The sequence below is a fragment of the Oncorhynchus nerka genome, linkage group LG9a (assembly GCF_034236695.1).
Source record: "Oncorhynchus nerka isolate Pitt River linkage group LG9a, Oner_Uvic_2.0, whole genome shotgun sequence".
In the NCBI taxonomy this organism is placed as follows: domain Eukaryota; kingdom Metazoa; phylum Chordata; class Actinopteri; order Salmoniformes; family Salmonidae; genus Oncorhynchus; species Oncorhynchus nerka.
In genome coordinates this window covers 43,863,375-43,888,357 of record NC_088404.1, presented here as the reverse complement: position 1 = coordinate 43,888,357, position 24,983 = coordinate 43,863,375, and the positions used below count along the sequence as shown (strand labels likewise).

Below are 24,983 nucleotides of genomic sequence, written 5' to 3'. Positions count from 1 at the left end.
AGGCTACAACAGTAGCTAGATCATCTCAATAAACTCTGCCTCTTGAAACCTCCAGCAGATGGGCAGCCATGGTCATGAGTGTCACAGGTTCCGTTTATTTGATTGTTGTTCCCTTGGGTTACTGCTGGAGGGCACCCTTGCCTTGTGTTCTAGTTTACATGTTACCCTAATTATTACTTATTGGTTTCGATTACCTTCTGTTCACCTGGTTGCCTTGCTATTTAGGTTCCTCTGTTGCTTGTATCTGTGCTTAGGTCTTGTTTCGTGCACTCTTGTGCTGTTGCCTTGTTTTTGTCAAGATTTTAAGTAAAGAGCTGAATTTACCTTTACCTCTGCTTGCGGTGTTTCTCTGCGACTAAGTTCGAGTTCATACAAGCATCACTGTAACAGTAGACCTACAATGGACCCAGCAGAGGAGGAACATGCTGAACTCCACCATTTACGGTCGGCTCTCATCCACCAATGAACTGTGATTGGCCACCGTGAGGTGCGGCTGCAGTCGTCCGAGGAACATGCTGAAATCCACCATTTACGATCGGCTCTCATCCACCAATGAACTGTGATTGGCCACCATGAGGTGCGGCTGCAGGCATTATCGGATGATTTAATAACTTATGTTCGCTCTGCAGACAGGACAGATGGGAGCAAAGGCTGCTGCACCTGTGGCTGTTCCTAATCCTCCATCCTCGAGCTCAACTTCTTCCTCTTCGGGAGGCTTATCTCCCAGCACCGGAGCGCTATGAGGGGCATCCTGGGAGGTGAGGACCTGGAAGCTCATATATGGTCAGCGGAGGTGGTAGTCGGAGATGGTCAGGTCAGCATATCCAAGGATAGGCAGGCAGCTCAATGTCACCAGGCCGTCTCCACCATCCCTTCTCTATATCTATATTGAAGTTTGAGCTCCCCACAGAGTACAGCCCACTCCTTACAGAAGTATCCTGCTGAACAATGAAAGAGCTGTCCCGCTGCCAACTCTGCATAGCAGATATTTGAAGTATCTAAATAGTGCAACCTACCAATGTGTTGAGGCAGCAGGTATCCTAGCGGTTAAGAGTGTTGGGCCAGTAACCCAGTCAAAACTGTTCGCTGCTCTGGCCCCCCAATGGTGGAACAAACTCCCTCACGACGCCAGGACAGCGGAGTCAATCACCACCTTCCGGAGACACCTGAAACCCCACCTCTTTCAGGAATACCTAGGATAGGATAAAGTAATCCTTCTCACCCCCCCCCCCCCCCCCTTAAAAGATTTAGATGCACTATTGTAAAGTGGCTGTTCCACTGGATGTCTTAAGGTGAACGCACCAATTTGTAAGTCGCTCTGGATAAGAGCGTCTGCTAAATGACTTAAATGTAAATGTAACTGCAGGTCACTGGTTCAAATCCCGAACCGATTAGTCAGTTAAGAACAAATTATTATTTTCAATGACGGCCTAGGAACAGTGGGTTAACTGCCTGTTCAGGGGCAGAATGACAGATTTGTACCTTGTCAGCTCAGGGGTTTGAACTTGCAACCTTCCGGTCACTAGTACAACGCTCTAACCACTTGGCTACCCTGCCGCCCCCAAATTGAACATGTTTCATTATTTATTTGAGGCTAAATTGATTTTATTGATGTATTATAATAAGTGTTCATTCAGTATTGTTGTAATTGTCATTATTGATTTGTATTGATTTTTTAAATAAAATTGTCCGATTTAATCGGTATCGGCTTTTTTTGGGGTCCTCCAATAATCGGTGTTGAAAAATCATAATCGGTCAACCTCTACTTTAGACCATGGTCTGATAAGGGGATCACTCTTCTGGAACATTGTTATGAGGAGGGAGTTCTTATGTCTTTTGATCAGCTGAAACAGAACTACCACTTGCCTAAGAGGGACTTCTTTAGCTACCTACAGCTATGAAACTTTATTAGGGTGACTCAAGGGACAATGGAACCTACCTAAGATGTCACCTATTGAACAACTCTGCAACGCAGACCAACCACTTTTCAAGACCATTTCCCATGTTTACGATGCTCTAACTTCAGGACTAACACTGCCTGAGCTAGAGAAACCCCGACTTAGATGGGAAAAAGATCTGGGTATTGATCTTGATGAGGGTCTATGAAGTGGCCTATGCAGGGATGGTGTTACATCCACATTGAACTCCAGATACAGACTGATCCAGTTTAATTTCCTCCATCAGCTCTATATCACCCCATCTAGACTGCACAAGTCCAACACTGATATCTCCTCCCTATGTTTTAGATGTGGCACAGATGAAGGAACATTCCTCCATTCCACTTGGCAGTGTTTAAAACTACACCGTTTCTGGCAGGGGGTATGCGATACCATATCCTCAATTCACGGGGTTGCATTCCCTTTAGACCCGGAGGTCTGTCTACTGGGTAACTTTACTAACACCAATCTTAGGCAAAGCCATACTATAAAGCTAACAGAAATATTGCTAGCGATTTCCAAGAAATGTATTGCCTTGAAATGGAAATCGGATTCCTCCCTGCCAGTTGCAATGTGGTTATCGGAAGTTAATAGTTGTATCCCACTGGAGAAAATCACTTACTGCTTGAGGAACAAGTTAGACATTTTACAGAACTTGGCAACCTTTTATTGACTATATGGAGAATGTCCCCCCACATCACATTGATTTAATCCTTATATAATATTTCACACCTAATGTATAATATGTAGCTTACAGCAGGTGACCATATGATCCAATGTCTCATTATTATTTTACTCTTTATTATGACTTATTTATTGCATGTTTGTATATATAATAATAATTTAATTTTTTTACGCTCGTCTGTTACATTGTTCTATTGTTGTCTAATATTTTGTTCACTTTTGTTTTGAATGTTCTTAATTGGAAAATGTTCCAAGATGATTGACGAGAAAAGTATGGTCCAACCCATCAGGTATCTCACTGCACCCTCATATGCCATGTCTTGAAACATGCAGACAGACGGATTAAAAGTGCATTTACATTGTAATAATTCTGACAGAAAACTTTCTAACGTCGCACATAAAACTTTTGGACTTCATAACATTCCCAGAAGGCAAGGATTGAGTCATTGTTAGTTTTACACTTAAGACATGACTCTGCCTTTGTGCTGTAGAATTAGTGAATTGTGTCTCTTTCTATACATTGGTTTAAACTGCATTAAGCGGATATTTTCGTTGACTGTCATTTCATTAGTTATGTTCCAACATTCCCTCCATCTTGTGCCATCAGTTCTTTTTGAGTCTTGGTTCCAATAGCTTATATTTGTTTCCTAAGAGATTGTCAGTTGGATAGGCTCCGCAAGGTTTTGTATAGCTTACTGATCATTTGAATATCCTTTTCTAAATCAAATAAGATTGCTCTGAGGATCAAAATATTTTAAAATCAACATTTTGTGATATAAAACTTCTAAGTTGCATGTATAAATATCTACATTGGTTTGTTATTGTGTTTCCAAATAATCTGCAGGACTACTGTGAGATTCCTGTGGGAATAGAGTCCTCTACTCTGTCGGACAGTAGGACCCAGAGCTGCAGACAGACCGAGGCAGAGCTGGGAGGTGCCAGTCAGGGAGCTCCACACCCTGAAGGGAGGTAGAAGTTTCACTGCATTCCTGTCCTGCAACTCCGACTCACCCATCTGCAAGGACATATCCGTAGTGTGTGTGTGTTTGTGGCTCTGTTCAGGACCCCTGAACAGGCCCCCACCTTGATTTCAGGACCACATTGTGTGTATATTAGTTTGTGTTGAAACGTCACATCGGAGGGGGTGTGGGCCAGACATCCGCATACGCCTATTGACCTAAACCTCAGCACATTATCAGGTACTGTACAGCCCCTCATTCACTCGTTCTTTCCTTACCCACTCCCTTCTCGTTCATTTTTCTTGGCCTTGATGTTACATGTTGTATCTCTGTATACAGAGGCAGAGCTAAGAGGAAGTTGCTGGTCTGTTCAAATACTGCTAGTCTGATTAATCAGGCTGTCATACAAAATTGGTATATTCAGCCTGAAACTAATGCCTGAAAAATTGTGTAAATGTTTCTTACAAGCCAGGATGTTGAAAAAAATGTTTACATTTAAACTTACTCTACCGGTTGTCTGTGCAATTTGTCCTTCAGCTGGTTGAAACTTGAGACAAAATATCCACAAGAAAGTATTGTTTACCCAAATTTTTAGAGCAGGTAGGCACTGAGGTAAAGTTGGTTTTATATTGTACACTGAGGATACAAAACATTAAGAACCTGCTCTTTCCATGACAGCTTTCACCTGGATTCACCTGGTCAGTCTATGATCCCTTATTGATATCACTTGTTAAATCCACTTCAAATCAGTGTAGATGAAGGGGAGGAGACAGGTTAAAGAAGGATTTTTTAAGCCTTCAGACAATTGAGACATGGATTATGCATCTTCACAATGGAGTATGTGTGCCATTCAGAGGGTGAATGGGAAAGACAAAAGATTGAAGTGCCTTTGACCGGTGTATGGTAGTAGGTGCCAGGTGCACCGGTTTGTGTCAAGACTTGCAACCCCGCTTGGTTTTTCACACTCAACAGTTTCCTGTGTGTATCAAGAAGGATCCACCACCCAAAGGACATCCAGCCAACTTGACACAACTGTGGGAAGCATTGGAGTCAACACAGGAGTCCATGTCTTGTACGAATTGAGGCTGTTCTGAAAGCAAAAGTAGGGGTGGGTATGGTAGTGCAACGTAATATTAGGAAAGTGTTCCTGATGTTTGGTATACTCACTACGTAAAAACAAAACACACCACAATTCAAGTGTTATACACCTTCACAAAGAAAGTCAACATTATTTTGATAAAGACAGGTCTTTATAAACGCTTCAAAAATATGTACATTTTATTTCAAAAGAACAGAATATCATACTTTAAGTTGTATTATGTTAGTAGTCTGTGCTTAGTAGCCTATGGCTATGCTGCCGCAAGTGCTCAAATGTAGAACGCATTGAGTAGCGGCTGTAATATTCTACCAAAAAAGTGATATTTTAAAATAGAGGCCATGCCTTAATTTTTGTTTTGTTTTACCCCCTTTTCGTGGTATCCAATTGTTAGTAGTTACTATCTTGTCTCATCGCTACAACTCCCGTACGGGCTCGGGAGAGACGAAGGTCGAGGGCCATGCGTCCTCCGAAACACAACCCAACCAAGCCGCACTGCTTCTTAACACAGCGCGCATCCAACCCGGAAGCCAGCCGCACCAATGTGTCGAAGGAAACACCGTGCACCTGGCGACCTGGTTAGCGTGCACTGCACCCCGGCCCGCCACAGGAGTCGCTTGAGATGAGACAAGGATATCCCTACCTGCCAAGCGAGGGCTTGGACTACGCTAGGCCAATTGTGTGTCGCCCCATGGACCTCCCGGTCACAGCCGGCTGTGACAGAGCCTGGGCTCGAACCCAGAGTCTCTGGTGGCACAGCAGAGCCCGAGACACTGCGCCACCCGGGAGGCCCCAAGCCTTAATTTGAAGTTGTTTGGCAAATGTATGTGTTTTAGAAACCGTTGAACACGCTCTTTCCGATATGTTATGACATAAAAACGCCTACCTGCATGAAGGATGATTTCTAAAAGTTTATTTTTGGTAAACTCGCTCCCTTCTTTGTCAATTACCCACGCTGCGCTGCAGTCTCTTCTTTCACTAGGCAATTAACCTAGCGTAGCAGGCTTAAAGGAAATGGCTGAAACTAGATCCTCTACATACTGGTCTTGACAACAACAAACGGTTCTTTTGTGCACTGTTTAACCAATCCAGTAAATGTAGAGGAGGAGTTAAGATGGAGTGTCGCCTTAACATCCAAAAGTGTAAACTCTTTCCAGTTGTTGGGGACTCGGCAGAGGCTACAAGGCAATTGATAATATTGTCACCCATCAGACTACTGTCAATGTAATCTTGTCTTTAGGCTACATCTGTTATTATATGCCTTTGTAGGAAATTAGTTGATATAGTTTTGATGTTGTTTCTATGGGCCATTGTCAGATGGCAGCCAACTGGTGAAGGAAAGGCAGGCGGAAACAGGCGGAAAAAAGTAACCTCCTCGTAAAACCAGTGGCTGCAGCTGCTGATTACCCAGGCAGTGAGGGGGAGGGTCATGGTGGTGGTTGGAGTTGTCAACAAAGCAGCATGACAGAAATATGATGCCAAGTTTTCGAACTACCAGTAGTTTCTCGGAGAGGAGATATATAAAGCGATCTGTGCATTTCAACAAGAGCATAAATACACCTATTTCACTAACATGTAAAAAAAAACACAAAAAAAACATGACCACTCCTGCACATGCTGCCACTGTTTTGAACAGATTAGATTATACCGTTCACAACGAGCAGGCAGCTCATGAATGAATAAGTGCACTAGGGAGAACGCAACAAGCATGCTTATGCAATAACTGAAAATACATGATCAAACAATGTCACAAAGCATGATGCCCTGAGCAGTTGCCATCCTGTACCTGGCTAGGGCCTAGCCAGTTAACTTTCGTTCTGAAATAAGGAAATGTCATCTCACTGACAATTGTGTTTTTCAGCAAATTTAACATGTAAATATTTGAATGAACATAAGATTCAAAAACTGAGACATAAACTGAACAAGTTCCACAGACATGTGACTAACAGAAATGGAAAGATGTGTCCCTGAACAAAGGGGGGGGAGGGGCATTGTCATGCTGCGGGGTCATGTCAGGATGAACCTGCAGGAAGGGTACCACATGTGGGAGGAGGATGTCTTCCCTGTAAAGCACATCGTTGAAATTGCCTGCAATGACAACAAGCTCAGTCCAATGATGCTGTGACACACCGTCCCAGACCATGATGGACCCTCCACCTCCAAATCGTTCCCGCTCCAGAGTACAGGCCTCAATGTAACGTTCATTCCTTTGACAATAAACGCGAATCCGACCATCACCCCTGGTGAGACAAAACCGCGACTCGTCAGTGAAGAGCACTTTTTGCAAGTCCTGTCTGGTCCAGCAACAATGGGTTTGTGCCCAAAGTTGACGTTGTTGCCATTGATGTCTAGTGAGGACCTGCCTTACAACAGGCATACAAGCCCTCAGTCCAGCCTCTCTCAGCCTATTGTGGACAGTCTGAGCACTGATGGAGGGATTGTGCGTTCCTAGTGTAACTCGGGCAGTTGTTGTTGCCATCCTGTACCTGTCCCACAGGTGTGATGTTCGGATGTATCGATCCTGTGCAGGTGTTGTTACACGTGGTCTGCCACTGCATGGACGATCAGCTGTCCGTCCTGTCTCCCTGTAGTGCTGTCTTAGGCGTCTCAATGTACAGACATAGCAATTTATTGCCCTGGCCACATTGCGGTCCTCATGCCTCCTTGCAGCATGCCTAAGGCACGTTCACACAGATGAGCAGGGACCCTGAGCATCTTTCTTTTGGTGCTTTTCCAGAGTCAGTAGAAAGGCCTTTTTAGTGTCCTAAGTTTTCATAACTGTGACCTTAATTGCCTACCGTCTAAACTGTTAGTTTCTTAGGTGCATGTTCATTAATTGTTTATGGTTCATTGAACATGCATGGGAAACAGTGTTTAAACCCTTCACAAAAATACAAACACCAGTGGGGCAACTAATGGGCGGGCCACCACTGCCTAAAACAATTTAAAACAAACTGTTTGTGATATCAACATTCAAACAATGACTGTGTGAATAGACTTACAGTGCCATAGAAAGTCTGGACTTTGCATAAGTATTCACCTCCTTTGTTTAGGTAAACCTAAATGATTTCAGAAGTAAAATGTAGCTTAACAAATCACATAATTTGTTATTTGGACTCTGAAATAGAGGTTGACATGTTTTTTGAAGGACTACCCCTTCCTCTGTCCCCCATGCATACAACATCTTTAAAGTCCCTCAGTCGAGTGTTGAATTTCAAGCACAGATTCAAATAAAGACCCAGGAGATTTTTGAAAGCCTGAGCAGTGATTGGTATATAGGTAAAAATAATAAATCATACATTGAATGCATCTTCAAGCATGGTCAAGTTAAAAAAAATGATACTGTGGCTGATGTATTAGAGCACTCACACATATCAAAGGTGCAGTCATCCTTCTGAACTGATCTGCAGGACAGGAAGGAAACTTCTGAGCGATGTCACCAAGCCATTGGTGATTTAAAACAGCTACAGAGTTCAGTGGCTGTGATGGGAGAAAACCGAGGATGGCCAAAACAACATTATAGTTACTCCACAATAATTAACTAAATGACAGAGAGAAAATAACAAAAATATACAATAAAAATATTCCAAAACATGCATGTGTACCAACACTGACAGTATTTTGTATAAATCATTGACGGAAAAAGACAATTAAATCCATTTGAATCCCACTTTGTAACACAATAAAATGTGATGAAATCCAAGGGGGGTGTAGACATTCTATAGGCACTGTATATTTATAACCAACTTTGATTCTGTCAAGTGAAACTATATCTGCTAAATTATGGTTACAAATCATTTTCCAAATCTATTTTCTACAATATAGTATTTACTTTTGTTTTGCAATTTTAAATGTCTATGCTACAGAAGAATTTTAGGGCCAAGCGATAGGTGGTGATACCTGGATTATTATTTTTTGCATAATAGTACTTCAAAAAGTGGCAATATTTCGAGGATAAAGTACCAATTAAATTGTGAATAAAGCAACGACATTTTGAGAATAAAGTGACAATACTTCAAGAATAAATTCGACATTATGAGAAAAAAGTCTCAGTTATGTAGCAAGATTAATGTAGAGATTTGGATAAGTGTCTTCCTGACTCTCCCTGAAACTACTGTATACTTTAGAATTGACTTTAGTAAGAAGGAAATCCTAGCTATTTTAGCATATAATAACCATATTATTATAAGTATTAGGACCTGGAAAAGGTTGTGCCACAGATTATTTTCAGAATGGGGAACCGTGGTTACATACATAGGTAGAGACGGCAGGTTGTGTGTGTATGCAGGTGTGTGGGCGGTTAAAAAAAACGGGCAAAACAAACGGCTATCAATCTAGTGAACTAATACACTCGTTCAAACATGTGTCACTGCGCATTCACGCGCATCATTATATATATATATATATATTTTTTTTTAATGCGCATCAATCTAATAACTGTCAATTTCAGATTATAGGTATACACTCCAAAGGCCATGGTGCATTGTGAGCACAAACAAACAAAAACTTTATTTGCACTTTTAACTGAATTTGGGGTTGAGTCCCTGTCAGTCTGCCCTCCGAATTCTCTATAAAGTTTTGCTCCGTAGCCGAAGCGAACACCTTGCAAAAATCTGTGCATAATGGAAACTATTAACGACCTTATCCATGGTGCTTTATTGGCAGTAGTATTTCCCCCTTATGGCAACTATTCTTCTAACGACTATAGGCGAGTAGGTAACGTTAGCACACCCAATAAAACAAATTATCTTGGCATCCTGGAGATCGGGGGCTATGCGTGTGTATGTCCCACGTCAAACTGCTCTCCAAATTCGCTACAACGCCGCTATTTTTCACTCATTACAAATTGAGTGTGTTGATAATGGGATATATAGATAGGGCGAGTCGGTCAAGGATCGACTCGGACAAGGTGGTCAATTATATGACAAGCGACAGGTTTATTCAGAGTAAAGATATCTGGTACAGCGTATATACGGGCCCCTCTGCTAGCTCATCAGAGACTAGCAGAAGGAACCCTGCTAACAGTGAGTACAAGCTTCATATACAGAACAGAAAGTAGGTTGATTTCTAGGAGATCGGATCTTCGGATTGGATCAGGCTGGGGTGTAGTCATCCGGCATTGGCTCAGTTGTCTGTCCGTCATCGTAGAATCCTGCCATGCCTGTTCTTGGTCGTCACACCATGGTCAGCTGAAAAGGAGATCTGGTGTGTGCGCTATCTTCAGTCACACAATGTTCGGCTGGGAGGGAGATTATGTGTGTGTGCTAGTTTGTCTCTAAGTCTAGGCTTTCTGCCAATCTGTGGGTGTCTTATCTGGGTGTCCTCGGCAGCTATGTGTGTACTGTATGTGCGTCGTCCCTGTCTTCTGGGGTCAGTGTGTAAGAGCGTATGCGTCCCTGTCCTGTCCTCAAGAGTCCGTGTGTAATGTGTGTGCGTCCCTATCTTCAGGGAGTTGTGGCCGAACTGCCGGCTAGCACCTGTGGCTAGGAGTATCCTGTTGTGACAGTGTTCTGGATGATTTAAGTGAGTGTGTGTGTGAGAAATATCCTGTATGGGGCCCAACCTGTTTTACTATGAAAATACGTTGTCTCAGCTATAGTAGTGTAATGTCACCTACATAAGAATTAGCAGTCCTCTACAAATCCCTCTCTTCACATCTCCCTAGAGACGTGACACAACCTAACTAGATTCTGATACAAAAGAAAACTTTTCCCAAAGGGGGCTATGAAAAAGGCACAACATTAAAAAGAAATGGATGTATATGTATTACCACCATGTTCTCCACTCAATCCCACTATGTACTAAGTTGGCTACCAGCCAGGAACTTACAACCCTCATGTAACAGAGCGGAGAACAACAGCTCAAAATGAAAGTAAAAATGATATTCTACATAAGCCAACTTTTTCCAGCCGGAAAAAGTTGTGATACCCTCTCTTCACATCTCCAAAGAGATGTGACACGCTCTAATGGGTATTCTCCACCTCATCCTCAAACTCTGGCAGGTCATTAGCAAGCAGAGGATACATCTGGGAAGGGGAAGCAGGGTCAATAGCTTTAGAGATAACTCTAGTAGTAAGGGACCGGATACATGGAATGCAACAGCATCCACAGAGAACTAAAATGGCAGCAAACACCGAAATGGAGACCAAAATGGAGGAAACTAGGGTTTTATATTTACCAAACGCACTCATCCAGGAGTCCCACATTGAGGAATCTATCCCAGAATGAGATTTCATTTTACCATTAAGCGTCCGCAGACCCTCCAAAGCGACCGACAAGCTACCATCCGAGGCTGTGTTATTGGGGATGAAAGTACAACACTGGTCACCAAACATAGAGCAAACTCCGCCCTTCTCAGAGAGTAACATATCAATGGCAATACGATTTTGGAAAGCCATCAGGCTGGTTGCAGCCAGTTGACCATGTACAGCTTCAAAACCCTGCTGAGTCCAATTGCCTAGCCTTTGGATGTTGTAATGTATGTAATTAATACGATCAACATTTTTGTTTACTGTACACTACCAACAGAGGGATGATTCAAATCCTGCAGCTACCTGATCTACTAACTTATACTCATCAGGCACTCCCCTGGGGACTCCAATAGCGTCTATGTAGGTGGGGTCTCCACTAGATGGGGTGGTGGCTCGCCTGGCACGTCCCCAATATCCGGGGTTTACTCCCTGGATCCGCAGCACGAGGTCCTCGGCTCCTATAGGGTAGATAGAAACAGGCAACAAGAGAGTAACAAGTGCACAGCGTCCAGTACTGTTGGAAGGTAACTTATCAAACAGGACAGTACTACCACACCACCACCACACATCTGCTCTGGATTTTGGCGTAAAGCTACCCTTAATATTAACTGTATCCAGACACCAATCTGCAGGAACCCATCCCACTTTAGTTCTTCCTCCCGTCATATTGACACAAGTAAAATTTGCCCTTGCTACCTGGTTGGAAAACACTGGTTTCCTATCGGTGAATTTAGTGACTGGATAGACACCATCCCAGGCAGTACAATTATCTCTGGGGTTATCAGTTGTCATAAGTGGGATTAGACATGCTCGAGTCACCACTGCTGGGACAATTCGAAGCAATGGACGAGCTCCCATGCACACCACACAACTCTGTCTGGTGGTATTTGCAGCTTCCTCTGTCAACAGTAGCCAATTATTGGAAAAACCTGAGACCCCTGTGGCTGTCAATATTACATCATCCGGGCTTTTAAGCCTGGATATTGTCTCCACCGGGCCAAACAGTGGGAATATAGGTGACCCTTTTACGGGTGCGTTCATGTCATTCCTTACTGTAACCGAAGTCGGTTTAGGATTCTTAGTCAAACAAATTCGCCACAGCCAATATCTGGTCCCGGAATTCCATGGGGCCAGTATGAAATCATAACACATTAAAGGCTGGTCCCCTGGTCTAACGGTAAGTTTCAGTCCCGTTTTTGTCTTAGTTAAAGTCAGTCGCTTCCGCCATTCCAATGCCCTCTTGTTTGTCGTCCAGTCTTTCCACCCATTAATTGTCTCCCCCACTAAATTCTTCCAAGACCAATCGCCAACCTTTCCTAATGTCATATACCAGTGATGTCCGGCAGACCAGAGTGCACCGGTTCCTACCCCGTTCCTAGAGCCCCCTAAGGTCCCCCAAGGGATGTCAATGATACTAGTTGCATTGAAGGGCACACAAACAGTCGTACTGCGCACGTCGTTGGCCCTGCAATCAGTTTTAAGGGTGGTGGAGCGTTTCGTGTGCAAATGATTGGTCAGTTCTATATGTGTCATGGATGTGGTCAGGTTGGATGACCCATTAGAGGGCCCTATATCTACTTGTAGTGTAGGTGTATGATGCTATAATACCCACAGGAGAATCCCCATGGAAACTCCTGTGACCATTATAAAAATAACAAACACGGGGCCCGATATTCCCAATCTCTTCCAGGGATAGCCCCTATCTCTGGAAGACCGGTTAGTTGGTGAGCTGGGGAGTTGCTCCCACATCCTTACCAACTAAGGGTTCTGTGGTTGGAATCAAATTTAGGTCGCTCAAATCGACCCTGACTTCAGTCAAAGTTCTGGAAGGAGTCGGTGCTGGTGTACAATGAGTCAAGTGGTGCCAAGGTGCGCCCGATTTACCTTTGACCTGGACTGAGTGTGAAGTAACCTCCTTCACTTCGTACGGTCCAGTCCACCTGGGATCCGCCCACTTTCTTTTGTGGACCTTGATCCTTACCCAATCGCCGACCTTTACCCTTGGCTGCTCTGGATCTCCCGTCAGCTCCCCCTCATGGACTCTGTGTATCTGTTTGGAGAGAGCTGCAGACAGTTCCGTCAATTTTCTTACATAGTCAGTCATACCTATCTGGTGTACATCAAGAGGGGGCATATGACCTCCCTCTCTTGGTGGACCTGGCATGACTCTTCCAGTCATTATCTCATAAGGAGAGCAACTTCGACCCAGCACATATTTTAGCTATTTTGAATCTTAGCTTTTGACCTGCACGTTTCCATGAGACCTTGGGATTGTGGCCTATAAACAGGCCCAAATTTAATGACTGATTTCGCATCCTCTCCCACCGTTGGAATTGCCTCTACCCATTTGGAAAACCCATCCACCATCACTACTAGGTATCGTTTCCCATTAACCACATTATCCGCCCCCATGTCTGTGTAATCTCTGCTAATGTCCTGAAAACATGCATCTTTGGGTTGTGGTCACCACAAATGTAGCATTCGTCACAAAATAAATCATCGTCATAAAATAAGTCAGTCATATTTTTATGTGAGGGTGCCACCAGATGCGAGACCTTTTGAAGGGTCTTTAGTTTGCCTTCGTGTGTGTGGCTATGTGCTTCTCGTAAAAGTTCTGGGTCCATCAGTGTGGACTGCTCCATGGGCATAGGCTGAGTCTGTATAGATATTCACAGTCTTTCCTTTTCCTCTGATGAGGGCCTGTGTCAATCCGATGATTTCCGCTAATTGAGCAGGTGCTGGTTGAGGGATGATGGCTGATTCAGGGGTAACATCACGAGGTGAGCTGTTTTTTTTTCAATAGCTTTTGCTACTGCAGTAACGTATCTGGAGCATGTTGTCTGTCCTATCTCAATGTGGTCAAGTTTGGAATAGTAGTACATCAAGACCCTTCTCTCCCCCTCTTGTTTCTGGAATAGGACGGATGAGGTGAATCCTTCCTTTTCAGGAACATCCAAATGGAACTTGTTCTTGTAGTCAGGTGCAGTCAGAGCTGCTGCCGCTGATAGATCTGTTTTCAGGAGTGTTATGGCTGTTAATGCTTCAGCTGTCCAGGCCAGGGGTGCATGGAAGTTCCTTGATCGTAGGATGACCGGTGCTGCCACCCCCTCTGGGCCACACCCAATGGTACAACACCTGATAGGTGGGGTCAGGTGCATCATGTCTTCGTCCCAGTCTTCAGTGTAGAGGCAGTCATCAGTTTCTGTTGCATTGAGTGTGCAATGGATCTCAGCTTGGGGAGTCTTATATGGGTGCAGAGTGTAGATTTGGGCTGTCAGTTGGTTGAACTTAAACAGGATGTGAGGGGTGGAAGGCTCTGTGAGTAGGAGGCAAATGGCGCTGGGTGATTGTATGCAGGTTGTTCTGAGGGGATGGCCTGTAGCCACCTCTCCCTTGGTGGACCGTGGAAGGGCCTTCCTCCCCTGGTTGGGTGCTGAGGTTGAGACAGTGGATATGGGCAGTCCCTGGAGTAGTGACCGGGTGTCCTACAGTTGTAGCAAACTCTCCTTCTAGGCAGTCCTGGAATCCATTGTGGCTGGAATGCAATCTGCGGCCCCCACTGTGGAGCCATTGGCATTGGTGTTAAGTGCGCAGGGCCAGGAGCGGAAGTCTGCTGGACAGTTTGTTGCTGCATCATCTGGGTGACTGTTTTAGTGACTATATCAGCAATGTCTGTAGATGCCTCGGACCCCATCTGTTGCTTTGGTTTGTCTCCCCTCTGCGCGTCCTTCAGTTGCAACTTCAAGAGCTCAAGCTGGAGCTTTTGCACCTGGGATTCAGCTCCCCCTTTATCCTTGTGATGTTGAGCAACGTGATGATGGATGTGTGTGTTGAACTGGGTCAGAGGGAGGGAGATGAGGCCCACTGTGCCCCTCAACTGTGCTTTCACTTCAGTAGGACATCCATTCACCACCATTTCTTTCCACATCGCTAGAGTGGTGTCGGTGTGATCGAATGGCTCTTCATGCACCGACCTCCATGTGGTCTTAGCCCTGTCCAGGTAGGCAGCGGGTTGTTCACCAGGTTCCATGGTAAAAGAGGTAAGGGTGGCATGGTTCCTTTCCGTGGGATATGCTCTTCTGAGCTCATTCCATAAGCCAGTCCTTATCTGGTCCAGCGGAGTGGCGTTTGGCGCATCTTTGAGGTCAGCTGCCTTTATGAGGGCTTTCATTTGCCCGTGATCGGTGGCCCGAGCCAATAGTGCCTCCATGTCTCCTTTACAGAGTTTCAGACCGGAGGTGAGAGATTGTAGTTTGAGGAGCCATGCTGATGCTCCCCCGTGTAGGCTGGGCATTTGTTCCATGAGGGTGGTAAGGTCGGTCATTTTCCATGGCTGGTATTCAACGTATCGACGATCCACAGCTGGGCGGAGTGGGAACAAATAGGCCTCTTCCTGTTCTCCCCTTAGTTCTCGTTCCTGTATACGTACAGACCGTCTGATTGGTTCAACGAGGTCCTGGACATGCCCTGATAGTATGCCATCTATGCGATAAGCTCCCCCTGCTTCCTCGGTTTGTTTGAGTAGGGTTTTTGCGAGTTTCAATGATTTCTCCAATTCCTCTCTCATTTCTTCCATCCCCATGGAACGGGCAGAGGAGGCCACACTCTTGTTGTCTTCGTTCTCCACTGGCATACTCCCATGTGAGAAAACCGAGCCCTGGCTAGCGTGTTGACTATAAGAGCTAGGAGGTATGCTTTGGGAACATCTCATATACAAATTTGGGTGTGGTGTGGATGAAATCAGGCCTCCCATTTCACTCGTGAGGGAATTAGGTGCAGACATGTGGCCAGTGGGGTGCCGCTCCTCCATATGTATGGGTTCACACAGTATCTGCCCTCCCTTGATTCCCAGGCTCATGGTTCCCTTTATATTGCGCCCTTTAATAGCCAGCAGTGGTGCCTGGAAAGTGGCATCTGGCAGGAAAGGGTTAAATGGGTTGTGTGGGTTGTGCGAGCCCCCATTATGTGGCCACTGGCCAGCCTCCAGGCCCGCGGAGTAGGGAGGTGGAATTTCCTTTGGTAGTGCTGGGTAGATGGATGCGTAGTGTGCTGAGGGGCGCGGCTGGTGGTTTTTCTCTGTTGAGTCAGGTGGGGTTAGAGTCTGAGTTGGAGCAGTGACTGGAGTTACCACTCCCATCACATCGAGATTTTCTTTCTTCTGCAGTTGCACCCGTTTAGTTTCTTCGATGGCCCACGTCCCTATTTTAAATTCGTCCTCAGTCCTTTCTCTGTCTTTTGTACCGTCGTTTTTGAAAAAATGTTCCCTATTCCTGTCTACCTCCCCCGCCTTCGCTTCTGCCACTGCGTCTTTTAATCCTTTCTGCATAATAGACAGATCTCCCTCGGAAGGGAGATCTCCACTAAAATAACCTGCCTGTATCCATTTTAGTTTTATACGCTCCCAAACCTTCCTTATTTTGTTATATTGATCTTTACTTCCTGACCTGTCCCTGATTTTTTTTGTCCAAATATTCAGTAAATTTGAGTTTGACCGAACTCTCAGCCATCGCGAATCGGTTGTAAGATACACGTTAAATTAGTCCATTCGTTAAAAAATATATAAAAAATCATTTAAAAAATCCTTGTATACTTAGCCCGTCCTGGACCTTACATCCAGGATGTATTCTTGGCGCAAACAGTAGTCTTAACTCTAGTGTTTCACCCTCGTATACAAAGTTAGAGCGCAATGGTGGATAGGCATCACTGGCAGAGAAAAACAACAAAAAAACAACTTGGAATTTCGTCTAAATAGGCCTCAGGAACGATCGCAGGTCAAACGTATCCAAAACCCAAAACAGGGCACGCGGCAGTAATACAAAACTGGTTACCTATTAATGTTTACACACGGGACACACAGCTCCTCCGTGGAATAAAATGATTTAATTTACCTCCTTGACCGTACACAACGCGTCAACAGGACACACGGGGCACACAGCTCTTCCGTGGAATAAAATGATTTAATTTACAACAGGACACACGGGGCACACAGCTCTTCCGTGGAATAAAACAAATTAAATCCATCCCCTACTGTATTATAGACAGACCGGCCGCTACCGGGTTTAATGGATAGATGTACACAATAGAAATACAAATTAAATCCATCCCCTACTGTATTATAGACAGACCGGCCACTACCGGGTTTAATGGATAGATGTACACAATAGAAATACAAATTAAATCCATCCCCTACTGTATTATAGACAGACCGGCCGCTACCGGGTTTAATGGATAGATTTAATACCACATATCTTTACTTCACTATCGTTAACTTGTCATTCGTGTATATAAATTTAGTCAAGAATTCATACTCACTCGGTAATACTGATCAAAATTTAGGCAGACTATACGACAATATGCAAAGTTTGATTTAACAGGTTTTGCTTACCTTGTTTGTGGTGCACCGTGAGATCAGTTTCCCGAGTTGAGCAGAATTGTTGTCCTCCCCCGAATTCCTTCACCTCTGTCCTCCGTGAATCGTCCTTTCACCCTCTCGCCCTCTCACACCCAAATCAACTCACTTCGATGGATCGTTATTAAACCATCCTCTGCTACCATTTCTGTTGATAATGGGATATGTAGATAGGGCGAGTCGGTCAAGGATCGACTCGGACAAGGTGGTCAATTATATGACAAGCGACAGGTTTATTCAGAGTAAAGATATCTGGTACAGCGTATATACGGGCCCCTCTGCTAGCTCATCAGAGACTAGCAGAAGGAACCCTGCTAACAGTGAGTACAAGCTTCATATACAGAACAGAAAGTAGGTTGATTTCTAGGAGATCGGATCTTCGGATTGGATCAGGCTGGGGTGTAGTCATCCGGCATTGGCTCAGTTGTCTGTCCGTCATCGTAGAATCCTGCCATGCCTGTTCTTGGTCGTCACACCATGGTCAGCTGAAAAGGAGATCTGGTGTGTGCGCTATCTTCAGTCACACAATGTTCGGCTGGGAGGGAGATTATGTGTGTGTGCTAGTTTGTCTCTAAGTCTAGGCTTTCTGCCAATCTGTGGGTGTCTTATCTGGGTGTCCTCGGCAGCTATGTGTGTACTGTATGTGCGTCGTCCCTGTCTTCTGGGGTCAGTGTGTAAGAGCGTATGCGTCCCTGTCCTGTCCTCAAGAGTCCGTGTGTAATGTGTGTGCGTCCCTATCTTCAGGGGAGTTGTGGCCGAACTGCCGGCTAGCACCTGTGGCTAGGAGTATCCTGTTGTGACAGTGTTCTGGATGATTTAAGTGAGTGTGTGTGTGAGAAATATCTTGTATGGGGCCCAACCTGTTTTACTATGAAAATACGTTGTCTCAGCTATAGTAGTGTAATGTCACCTACATAAGAATTAGCAGTCCTCTACAAATGCCCCAACCTGTAGGCTAGTCGTACATTACAGTGGATGTAAAGGATAGGGCTATCCAACGACTTCCAGGGAATGAACAACGAAGCACGGGTTTTACGCAAGGACGACTCTTGCATGCACCAACCAGCTAATCTGAGGCACTGTTTGAATATATTCATGGATGCATTCTCCCTTTCTCGAAATAATCATTGATCTAAATATCAGCCTATTAGATAAATTATGATAACTTGGTTGGTAGCCTAGCATAATATCTCCTTTCATTATTCAATTTCAATTCAAGGGGCTATAGTGGCATGGGAAACGTGTTAACATTGCCAAAGCAAGTGAAGTAGATAATATACAAAAGTGAAATAAACTATCCGTCTTCAAGGATGGGAGGAATGAAGGATGTATAGGTTATCCCAAAACAGGGGCATTGTCTCCGTTATAGGCTATTTGTTTAAGTTATTAAGCTAACTTAGGCTACCACTAGTTCACCTTAGCCAGAGGCTAGTGGCTAGACCTGTTAGCTAATTTTACGTTACATTATTATAACCTGTCTCAGACGGGGCTTTGCCCCTCTGGCAAGGCAGCCCTTGATCCCGAAAGGACTCGCAATCCTTCTCCACACAATCCGTGACCTACATTGACAAGATAATAAGCATAGGCCTATGAGGCTACACCATTGGAAGTGTAGCCTACATAAAACACCATGTTATGCACATATTTGTAAGTTTACCAAAAGTAATGTCGAAATGAAAGGTTATGTAGTGTATGTGGAGACTTGCTAATCAAACATCTCATTCCAAAATCATGGGCATTAATTTGGAGTTAGTTCCCCCTTTGTTGCTATAACAGCCTCCACTCTTCTGGGAAGGCTTTCCAATAGATGTTGGAACATTGCTGCAGGACTTGCTTCCATTCAGCCACAGAGCATTATTGGAAGTCGGGCACTGATGTTGGGCGATTAAACCTGGTTCACAGTGGGCGTTCCAATTCATCCCAAAGGTGTTCGATGGGGTTGAGGTCATGACTCTGTGCAGGCCTGTCAAGTTCTTGCACACCAATCTCGGCAAACCATTTCTGTATGAACCTCAGTTTGTGCATGGGGGCATTGTCATGCTGAAACAGCAAAGGGCCTACCCCAAACTGTTGTCACAAAGTTGGGAACACAGAATCGTCTAGAATGTCATTGTATACTCTAGTGTTAAGATTTCCCTTCACTGGAACTAATGGGCCTAGCCCAAACCATGAAAAAAAGTATTTTTGTCTATGGAGATTGCATGGCTTGGTGATCAATTTTATTTACCTGTCAGCAACGGATGTGGCAGAAATAACCTAATCCAATATTTTGAAGGGGTGTCTACATACTTTTGTGTATATAGTGTATCTCACCCGGAGAAAGCATCAGCACGAGCGAAACGACATCCCTCTGTCTCTGTAGCCCATCTTTTTGATACTGTCTGGTCAAAAAGAGTATGGCATTGTTTCCCCTATGCAAGGAAAGCCAGCGAGCATTTGGCCTCCCTTGATAAGTATAAAATAATAGCCAATTAGGGTTGAGCTAAACTGAGTAAGCTCAACTTTAAATGGTCCTTGTGTACCAAAAAAAATGTCAAGGGAGGCCAGTTTGGATTTGACTTCACAATCATCACATCAAAACATATGTGACAGAATTATTGCATCTTGTGCCGTTGTACTCCGGTGGCTAAAATTAGCCATTGATGGAGATAGGGATTTGGACTTGTGATTTTACTTAATTCGTCGTACCGGCCAGTGATTATAATGGCGATTCTGAGCCAACCATACATTTATACATTGTGCCCCTGGCCTGAGAGGATGGAAGTTCAATATGTAAGTTTTTGAGAATGACACAAATATGAATTTCCACTTCAGTGTCTTTAGATATTTTTTTCAGATGTTACTATGGAATACTGAAGTATAAATACAAGCATTTCATAAGTGTCAAAGGCTTTTATTGACAATTACATGAAGTTGATGCAAAGAGTCAATATTTGCAGTGTTGACACTTCTTTTTCTGCAATCCGCCCTGGCATGCTGTCAATTAAGTTCTGGGCCACATCCTGACTGATGGCAGCCCATTCTTGCATTATCAATGCTTGGAGTTTGTGGGTTTTTGTTTGTCCACCCGCCTCTTGAGGATTGACCACAAGTTCTCAAAGGTCTGGGGAGTTTCCTGGCCATGGACCCAAAATATCAATGTTTTGTTCCCACGAGCCACTTAGTTATCACTTTTGCCTTATGGCAAGGTGCTCCATCATGCTGGAAAAGGCATTGTTTGTCACCATACTGTTCCTGGATGGTTGGGAGAAGTTGCTCTCGGGGGATGTGTTGGTACCATTCTTTATTCATGGCTGTGATCTTAGGCAACATTGTGAGTGAGCTCACTCCCTTGGCTGAGAAGCAACACCACACATGAATGGTCTCAGGATGCTTTACTGTTGGCATGACACAGGACTGATGGTAGAGCTCACCTTGTCTTCTCCGGACAAGCTTCTTTCCAAATGCCCCAAACAATCAGAAAGGGGATTCAGAGAAAATTACTTTACTCCAGTCCTCAGCAGTCCAATCCCTGTACATTTTGCAGAATATCAGTCCCTGTCCCTGATGTTTTTCCTGGAGAGAAGTGGCTTCTTTGCTGCCCTTCTTGACACCAGGCCATCCTCAAAAAGTCTTTGCCTCACTGTGCATGCAGATGCACTCACACCTGCCTGCTGCCATTCCTGAGCAAGCTCTGTACTGGTGGTGCCCCAATCCCGCAGCTGAATCAACTTTAGGAGACGGTCCTGGCGCTTGCTGGACTTTCTTGGGCGCCCTGAAGCCTTCTTCACAACAATTGAACCGCTCTCCTTGATGATCTGATAAATGGTCGATTTAGGTGCAATCTTACTGGCAGCAATATCCTTGCCTGTGAAGCCCTTTTTGTGCAAAGCAATGATGACGGCACGTGTTTCCTTGCAGGTAACCATGGTTGACAGAGGAAGAACAATGATTCCAAGCACCACCCCCCTTTTGAAGCTTCCAGTCTGTTATTTGAACTCAATCAGCATGACAGAATGATCTCCAGCCTTGTCCTCATCAACACTCACACCTGTGTTAACGAGAGAATCACTGACATGATGTCAGCTGGTCCTTTTGTGGCAGGGCTGAAATGCAGTGGAAAAGTTTTGGGGGGATTCAGTTCATTTGCATGGCAAAGAGGGACTTTTCAATTAATTGCAATTCAGCTGATCACTCTTCATAACATTCTGGAGTATATGCAAATTGCCATCATACAAACTGAGGCAGCAGACTTTGTGAAAATTCATATTTGCGTCATTCTCAAAACTTTTGGCCACGACTGTAGTAGGCTAACGTTAACAAGCTGGCTCATCGTTGCCAATGAAAGGAAGTAAGGCTAGCGAGCAAGCTTTTTATCCAGGTAGCCTAGGACAACAAACACTAAAAGCATGTACCGTATGACAGCCATAGACTGTTTCGTGAACATGAAAGAAAGGAGAATGACATTGCGTTTCTCTACAAGTAGGGTGAGTCAACATGTTTTTTCTACTTGCACACACACAGAGCAAAAACAGAACCATGGACAGCCACATCATACAGTGCATTCGGAAAGTATTCAGACCTCGTCACTTTTTCCACATTTTCTTACATTACAGCCTTATTCTAAAATCGATTAAATCATTGTTTTCCCTCAATCTACATACAATAGCCCATAACGACAAAGCGGAAACAGGTTCCGGTTGGGAGTATATACTGTTGCTGATTGAATGAGAGGGGTAGGGTACTTAACATTTATATTTAACTAGGCAAGTCAGTTAAGAACAAATTATTATTTATAATGACGGCCTACACCGGGCCAATTGTGTGCCGCCCTATGGGACTCCCAATCACGTCCGGATGTGATACAGCCTGGATTCGAACCAAGGACTGTAGTGACACCTCTTGCACTGAGATGCAGTGCCTTTAGACCGCTGCGCCACTCGGGAGGCCATGAAAGTCATACTTAGGGGAAGGGTAAACGTGTTTCACCCTCCAAGAATCCCAAAAGGCCTGATTCACAATAGGTGCACTGGCATCAACGAGTGCGTAGCACACAAAACAATAGAGAATGTCGGCAGGCAGTGCTATCAAGTGAAATTGTTGGAAATTAACTATAGAGAGGTACTTAGCTTTGGGAAGGGTCATGCGTTCACCCTCCCAATTCCCATAAATGGAAACGGGTTGGTCTGCTCTAGCAACAGCACGCGTTCTCAGTGTGCTACTTCTGGTGTTCGTCTTAAATAAAGAACAGGTGCAAGCAACTCCCAGGTCCAGATCAGTGACGCATCAATTAATTACTCCCGTGATAAACAGGGGGAAGGAGGTCGCAGTAGCTAGGATCAAAGCTTTCCAGCAGGTCTCCTATGTGAGCCAGTGAAAATAGCTAAAGGAGTGAGTAGAGATAGTAGTGGATGTCCCACAGTCTGTCATGCAGGAGAAGGATCCCGACACACTAACAGCGAAGGTGCACTTTGTTGTGTTTATGGCGCAAGTGGTAAATTGCACTAGAAAAACTCATTTTTAAAAATCCAAGAAGCTAGACATCATCGTGAAGGCGGCAAATAGATTTCTGGATCTCCAGGACTTTACAGGCGAAATGTTACAGGAAGTACTGAACAAAGAGGTCCCCCCCACCCCACACAGTAGTAGTGTGAATTTGGTTAGTGTTTTTGTTAATCGACAACATATTTTGTTTTGAGGGGATTTTGTACTATCCTGTACAGTAGGTGGCGGCAATACACCTTATGAGTGTTGTCTGCCAATTAACCTAGAAGAAAAATGGGCCAAAGAGATACGCACCATATACAGTGGGGCAAAAAAAGTATTTAGTCAGCCACCAATTGTGCAAGTTCTCCCACTTAAAAATATGAAAAAATACTTATTTTCCACCATCATTTGCAAATAAATAAATTAAAAATCCTACAATGTGATTTTCTGGATTTTTTTTGTTCTCATTTTGTCTGTTATAGTTGAAGTGTTCCTATGATGAAAATTACAGGCCTCTCTCATCTTTTTAAGTGGGAGAACTTGCAAAATTGGTGGCTGACTAAATACTTTTTTGCCGCACTGTATTTGTCTTGGTGAAACCAATACCAGGTGAATTAGGTTCTGAGCATATGTTTGGGGTCAGCTTCTAATAGATACAGTCACCTCCGTGACATCACCTTTCATCGCCAAAGCCATGTTAGCATTTACTGCTCATGTTGCTGAATAATCCACACCTTTCGTAAGTGCCAATGATATAAATGAGTAATTCACACACCATATTAAGTTCATAAACATTGACTGTAATACCTTTGCTGTGCAACAACAGCTTTCTTCCTGGTCTGTCAGCGTGCTCCTTTCTAGTCATCTTACTCCATTCACCTGAATTACAATAACATGAAAACAAATTTGCCTATTCAGTCCAATGTAGTTCATTAATGAAACACTCATGTGTACATGTACAAGCCTATTCTTTATCGGCTAAAGTATACCAAAACAACTTTTTTCAGTTACCATCAATAAACATTCAGGGGAACTAGATAAAAAGTGTTCAATAGTCAGTAGCAAGTCTTTAAAAAAATATAACTAGCAAATATAGTTTTTCCTATCTAAAATCATTAGCTAGCTACATTGATGAACTAGGCTGATGGTGAGAGTTAGCTCTCCCCCAGCAGTTTCAACCTAGCTAGCTAGCTAGGTCATCCAACAGGCTTAGTTAAGATGCAGTGAAACAGAGACCAGACATCCTGATCATAATCCTATTGTGTTTAAGATGGCTAGCTACCGAATGGCCTTTTTATAATCTTTATAGATAATATGAATATTTTTGTTTCCCCCTCACATCTACAGCTGCCTAATTTAGCATGCCAGTTGATAGTAGAGCACCTAGGATGAATGTAATGTGTGACATTAGTAGCGATATCAAATATTTTTTGCTAATTGTTCTGTGGCCAGGAGACAATGGATAATTAAGTATGATTAAATCTGTAGGAATAATTGATCATATCAGAAAAACAATAGACTAAACTGGAATTACTGAGTCTACCATTACAGATATCCACTGGCAAACTTATCTAAATACTCATTGGTAGGAAGAAGTTTTGTCCAATTTGGATGTTGGGTACTATATTTATTGAATATTATATAAATACTATAAATTAAAATGGCCAATTTAGGTGCAATCTATTAGTTTAATTTCTCAGATTAAATTATATTTCATCCAAATAATGTTGCAGGAATGCTTATCTTATCTGTTTCTAAACTACAGAAACCATTTCAGAACAATCTGAGATGGTGGGTGTCAAAATCCTCTTTCTTGTGCCTTTTTGAGGTGGAACGACCCTTGTAAATGTGTGGATTACAGAGTGTATAACAGATACAGTAAAACTCCTTGTCCTCCTCACACTGCCTCTCCACAGGGACGTGATGATGTCGATGGGTGATAAAGGCTCTGTCCAGACACAGACTAAGGTCCTGTCCCAGGACTCATGGACGCAGGTCAGCTGTCCCTGCTGTGTGTCTAAGCAGGTGGAGCCCCTGGTCCTCATCCAGCTGTCAGACAACGTCCAGCCTGTCACTAAGAGGTGGCTCATCTCCCTGATTGAAACTTCAAAGAGACACGGAGGTGAGAGGCCATGTTGGGTTATCAGCAGAGGTCTGACTGTTCTTCAGTCTGTGTCGCTT

The 24,983-nt window shown here is 43.9% G+C and overlaps 1 protein-coding gene across 2 annotated transcripts in view; it reads left to right on the top strand.

The window, feature by feature from the left end:
• Window positions 1-3,578: 3,578 nt before the first annotated feature.
• Window positions 3,579-24,983, top strand: part of LOC115134377 (anoctamin-10-like) — a 35,100-nt gene continuing 13,695 nt past the window's right edge. For both annotated transcript variants that reach the window (XM_029668273.2, XM_065022632.1), the window contains exons 1-2: window positions 3,579-3,820; window positions 24,719-24,924. In XM_029668273.2, coding sequence (XP_029524133.1) covers window positions 24,726-24,924 — 199 coding nt within the window. In that variant the 5' untranslated portion in view covers window positions 3,579-3,820; window positions 24,719-24,725. The remainder of the gene's footprint in view (window positions 3,821-24,718; window positions 24,925-24,983) is intronic.